Below are 6,379 nucleotides of genomic sequence, written 5' to 3'. Positions count from 1 at the left end.
ATAATCAATATCTATAATCTCCTTTTATGTAATGGTGTTTGACTAGATAAAAAGTTTAAGAAAGAAAAAAAATAATTTTAAAATGTATGGTCTAAAATATTTTATAGAAATTCCTGTAGCTATAAAACTTTTCTCATTAATTAATTAATGATAAATAAATTTTTTTAAAGTTAAATCATTCATAAATATAAAAATAACATCTTTATTGGGAGAGACTAAAAAGGAAATACTAATCACTCAAATTAGGATGGAGAAAGTATTCGTTATGTTTATTGAAATTTCATATTTGCTTATTTATTTAAAATTTGTTTCAAAAATGACTTTGGAATCAGAATTAATTTCCTCTTTACAATAATATCTAAGCTCTTTCATCTTTACCTAAAATGACCAAAGTACACTTCAGAATTTTCTCAAGAAAGTTTAGAAAAAATTTAGGGGGTCACAATTGTTCTTAAAATTAATTAAATTGTCAAATGACTAATTGTTTCCGTTACCAAATTTTAAGTTCGACCATTGAACTTCACTCGAGAAAAAAAAAAATCCAATACTCAATACAGTGATGGATATATAACAATACAAGTATACAAAACAGTTGCTTCATGTTTGATCCCCTAGTACATCCCAAAACAAGAAATTCTAATTCAACAACATTTGCCCAATCACAAAAAATTGATTATCGAACCTAACCAGTGTAAGTACATAACTAATCGCATAAATCACTACTTTTAACACTTAATTTATCAGGATTTATCTGGAAGCTAACATGTTTAAGAAAATATTATTAATTCTCACGTTGAGTTTCTAGAAGAAAGCTAGCTTCCTTTAGCAGTCAAACGGACAATGTGGATCTATTATTATTATTATAACAAACTGGAAACATAGTCTAATTCGATGTTTCAAATATTAAATACACAACTTTAATTCAACTAGTTAAGTACTATAATTTCTAAGGTGGTCGATCTCCTGTTTTGGACCATAAAAACATTTAGTACAGGCCAGATTTCTTGAACTTTTCAGCAGTACATGTTGTGATGATATCGTCAATAAAAGCCTGCAGATTCTGCTGGGAGGAGCCACCTTCAGCCACCGCATCCTCCGCCGCTTTCTTCCACTTCAACGCATTTTCTTTCATCTCCGCCGCCTTTGCTCCGCTCGTCGCCTCCCTCACGCAATTCTCAACTTCCTCTCGAGGAATAATTCTATTTTCGTCCTCACCTCTACACAGGCGAATCCCAACTTTAAATACGTCCACTAAATACTTAGCATCAAGTACTTGATCACCCCATTGAGGAAAAGCAATAATTGGTGTACCAATTGCTAGTGATTCCATAGTCGAATTCCATCCGCAATGGGTCAAAAAACATGCTAAAGATGGATGTGCCAACACTTGTTCTTGTGGACACCATTGTACAATTTTAGCCCTATCACCAGCTTTGTCCAAAAATCCATCTGGTAATTTAACTGGTAAAAAACCTGTCCCTGTGTAAGGTTCTTTCATTACCCACAAAAAATTCAGCCCTGAATTCAACAACCCATAGGCCATTTCATCAACTTGTTCTTGCTTCAATAAGACTATACTCCCAAATGAAATATACACAACAGAGGACATTGGTTTTGAATCGAGCCATTGTATTACACCGCTATCGGCTTTGAACAAATCGCCACGAAAATCTTGTGAGGATCCATTAGGGGAAACTAATTTAGGGTGCTTGAATAATGGACCGATAGTTTTAATAGGACATATTTTGGAAAGTTGCTCAACGAGTTCAAGTTCAAGTTCTTGGAAAGTATCCATTAGTATACAAAATGGACTAGATAATTTTTTGAATTGACCCAAAATAGCCTTTTTCAACATAATATAGCGAGAAGAAGAAAAAGGGTGCAAGAAGTTAGGAATTTCGTCATGTTTGAGTAGAGGCATAGCGGGAAGTTGAACTTCAAGCTCGGGGTTTGATTCAGTAGGGAATTCAGCTAATTTATGGAGATAATGGTAATAACAAGAAAAGCTAGCAGCAGATTGAACCCAAAGGACAGCACTAGGAATTCCAAGACTTTCAGCAACATCAGAAACCCAAGGAATAAAAGGATTATTTATAAGACAAAAAACAGGGCGACCCTGTTTCTCGTTTTCCTCAATCATTTGATTGAGGCGTTCTGTACCCGCTGACTCTAGATGTTGCATGTATAACCCGAGGTCGGTTCCCTCGGGCTTAGAATAATCCCAAGCATCATCAAAGAATTGAAATCTTATCATACCTGAACCATAGGGAGTTGGCTCATCACTTATGTTTTTATTGGCTTTTCTCATTTGAGCACCGTGACTTTCGGTTGTAGAAAAGGTAACGAGAATACCTTTGGCAGCTAGAAGTTTGCCAAGTCTAAGTAGAGGATTGACATGGCCTTGGCCTGGGAATGAGATCATAAAGACATGAATAGGTGGTATTGTGCCTTGTGAGCCCATATTTGTGTTCTGTGTTTTCAAAGTTCTTTCTTGGAATTTAAGACCAAGAGAATTTGTGAGTTCACAAAGCAAATAGATAAGCTGTTTAAATAGAGAGAGCGTATGATAGTTTAACTCGGCGTTTCAATTTCCCATGTTAGTTTTGCGTATAGTGATAGTTTTATGCCTTTCAAGGCTACTTGCAACATGCTGCCTATCCTTTTTTTGTAAATTAGAATTAAATATGTGAGCAATTAGTGTCTATATGTATATGTTGGTTAAATTATATCTCTGTCATTCTCAGTTGTAATACCGTCCTGGACTCCTGGTACCATTAGAAACTTTTGAAGTTGGCCATATTCATCCAGTTTTATTTATAGTAGGGAACTTAAGTGATGAAAATAAAGCAGGGGCAAAATGTGACTAGAAAGAAAAGCTAGGACACAATTATATGTAATCTCAAGTCAAAAATATCTCTAGTTTAAACAGTTCAAAATTGTTGCAATTCTATGTAAAGCATTTTATTTGAGAATTAAATTCTTAGTATGAAGCATCAATAATAAATAAGAACAATTTCATTTCCAAGTTAACTAATTTCAAATTTAATTTTTTAAAATTAAATATTATTAATTTAAATTTCATTATATAAGGTCCAAACAATGTAATTAGTTTTACTGTCCAAACACATTGTGTCTCCTTTACTGTCAAATTTCAACATGTTAAAAGTAGAACCTAAACTTTCTTCTCCAAAATTCGCGTCTCCATTTAAAGATATTCTTTCTACATATTATCAATCGAGTGCAATTTATATATATTTCTTATAAGTGTGCAATCGCTTTTACAAAATGAGTGTCTATTTCTATTGTAGATATCAGCAATTACAAATTTGACCATATTCAGAAAAGTTCACTGTAGAGCATAATATGTGGAGCAAGTTTATTGAATAGAAAATAATGCTTACCCTACTCTTTTTGTCCTTATTAGACTACTTTCAAAAGACTAACCGAATTTCTAAATACATTAATATAATCATCTCAAGCAAAATTTTTAATTTGGGATCATAGTTTCTGTTATGAAATATAACTCAAAGTAACAACATAGAACAAGGAAAAACAAGCTAAGAGATATAAAGAGAAAGAGATGAGAAATTCTTATTTCTTTTTCAATTGTGTGTATTTTTCTATCTATTACAAGGCCTTTATATAGGCATGAAAAGTGAAGAAAATATGTCATTAACACATAGAAAATATGTCATTGAATATGTCATTAAGCATTTGAGATGAAGATCATGGAGGGAGAATAGGCATTCACTATAATTTGATATTTCTTATAACACTCCCCCTTGGATGTCCATAGATAATGTGCCTCGTTAAAACCTTATTAGAAAAAAAATTCTAGTGAAGGAAAAAAAAGACACTTATTTAGAAATACGCTTTTTGGTTGCCTCATTAAAAACCTTGCAAGGAAAACCCAGTGGGATAAAACCTTATAAGGGAAAAAGAGTATAACGCGTATCAACTCCCCCTAATGAGAGCATCGGTTCACATCCTTGAGCCTTTGCATCTCAATTTTATACACTAGTTTCTTGAAGGTTGACGTCGGTAGAGATTTGGTGAACAAATCAGCCATAGTATCACTTGAATGAATCTATTGCACATTGATATCACCATTCTTTTAAAATTATGTGTGAAAAATAACTTTGATGAAATGTGCTTTGTTCTATCTCGTTTTATGAATCCTCCCTTCAATTGAGCTATGCATGTTGCATTGTCTTCATACAAAATTATGGGTAATTTGTCACACTTCAAATCACATTTGTCTCGAATAAGGTGTATTACATACCTCAACCATACACATTCTCGACTTGCTTCATGAATAGCAATTATCTCAGCATGATTAGATGAAGTAGCCACGATTGATTGCTTAGTCGATCGCCAAGATATTGCAGTGCGTCCACATGTAAACACATAATATGTTTGAGATCGAGCCTTGTGTGGGTCAGATAAATACCCAGCATCGGCATAACCAACAAGATCGGGATTGCAATCATTGCCATAAAATAAGCCCATAATGGTAGTTTAGATACCACAATATGTATTTGATTCCATTCCAATGTCTTCTTGTAGGAGCAGAGCTATATCTTGCTAAGACATTAATTGAAAAAGTTATGTCAGGCCTTATAGTATTAGCAAGATACATTAGTGCATCAATTGCACTAAGATATGGTACTTCAGGACCAAGAAGCTCTTCATTCTTTTTTTGAGGTCGGAACGAGTCCTTATTCACATCAAGTGATCGAACAACCACTGGAGTACTTAATGGATGTGCTCCATCTATGTAAAATTATTTTAATACCTTTTCTATGTAGGCAGATTGATGAACAAAAATTCCGTTTGCCAAATGTTCAATTTGCAAACCGAGACATAATTTTGTCTTTCCGAGATCTTTCATCTCGAATTCCTTCTTTAAATAATCAATTGCCTTTTGGAGTTCTGTAGGAGTTCCAATAAGGTTTATGTCATCAACATATACAGAAAGTACAACAAACTCCGATTTTGTTTTCTTTATAAAAACACATGGACAAATGGCATCATTTATATAACCTTCCTTTAATAAGTATTCACTAAGGCGGTTATACTACATTCTTCCTGATTGCTTTAGACCATACAAAGATCTTTGCAATTTGATTGAAAATATTTCCCTGGACTTTGAATTATGTGCGTCAGGCATTTTAAATCCCTCGGGAATTTTTTTATGTATATCTCATTATCAAGTGAGCTGTAAAGGTAGGTTGTAACCACATCCATTAAATGCATGTAAAGCTTTTCATGGACAACAAGACTAATGAGATAACGGAACATTATAGCATCTATAAGAGGAGAATACGTCTCTTCATAATCGACACCTGGCCTTTGTGAAAATCCTTGTGCAACAAGGCGTGCCTTATATCTTTGTACCTCATTTTTCTCATTACTTTTACGTACAAAGACCCATTTATAGCCAACAGGTTTAACACCATTAGGTGTTTGGACTACAGACCCAAAAACTTCACGTTTCGCAAGTGAATCCAACTCAGATTGGATTGCTTCTTGCCATTTTGGCCAATCACGTCTTTGTCGACATTCTCCAACGGATTGAGGTTCACGATCCTCATTATCTTGCATAATGCTAGATGCAACATTGTATGCAAAGACACAATCCACAACTATATTCAATCGATTCAAATCTGTCTCAATATCGATTGGGTTTATTGATAGTTCCTTATTTTCTTGAGTCTCAGGCTCATTGATTTCCTCATGAATTTTAGGATTGGTTAAATCATGGATTTCTTTATGAGACTCATTCGTAGTGTCATCTTGATCATTTATTTTCCTGTTTCTAAGATTCCGATCCTTAGAAACTAACGGTCTGCCACGCTTTAGGAGTGTTTTTGACTTATTAGCTATGACACTAAAGATTGTCCAACAGGGACATCAATACGGATTGGAACATTCTATGCATGGATATGTGATTTTGTTATCCTTTTCAGATCAGTAAATGCATATGACATCTGATTTTCTATTTTCTGCAAATGGATAATCTTTTGCACCTCTTTTTCACAAATAGAGTCACGTGGATCAAGATGAGACTATGATGTATTTTTCCACAAAATTCCACATTTGGTTTCACCATTTTCTCCCCCTAATTTTGGGGAAAATGCCTCATCGAATCGACAATATACAAATCGAGCAGTGAACAAATCTCCCGTTAGTGTTTCAAGGTAGCGAATAATTGAAGGCGATTCAAAGCCAACATATATTCCTAACCTTCTTTGGGTACCCATCTTGGTGCGATATGGCGGTGCTACAGGCACATATACACCGTATCCAAAAAAATTTAGATGAGATATATTAGGTTCATGACCCAAAACATTGCAACAGGGAATATTTATGATAATTT

General features: G+C 34.1%; 1 protein-coding gene across 1 annotated transcript; it reads right to left on the bottom strand.

Moving 5' to 3' along the window:
- Positions 1-821: 821 nt before the first annotated feature.
- On the bottom strand, positions 822-2,675 carry LOC107831012 (gallate 1-beta-glucosyltransferase 84A24). The gene has a single exon (XM_016658724.2). It carries the CDS (start codon positions 2,459-2,461, stop codon positions 986-988), a length of 1,476 nt encoding a protein of 491 aa, XP_016514210.1. The 5' UTR covers positions 2,462-2,675; the 3' UTR covers positions 822-985.
- Between the last annotated feature and the right edge of the window lie 3,704 nt (positions 2,676-6,379).

This window comes from Nicotiana tabacum, chromosome 19 (assembly GCF_000715075.1).
Source record: "Nicotiana tabacum cultivar K326 chromosome 19, ASM71507v2, whole genome shotgun sequence".
NCBI classification, from domain to species: domain Eukaryota; kingdom Viridiplantae; phylum Streptophyta; class Magnoliopsida; order Solanales; family Solanaceae; genus Nicotiana; species Nicotiana tabacum.
This window is presented reverse-complemented; position numbering and strand designations above follow the sequence as displayed.

What these genes read in the sequence shown, in the direction of transcription:
- LOC107831012 (XM_016658724.2), bottom strand. Translation starts at nt 2,461, where the DNA reads ATGGGCTCACAAGGCACAATACCACCTATTCATGTCTTTATGATCTCA.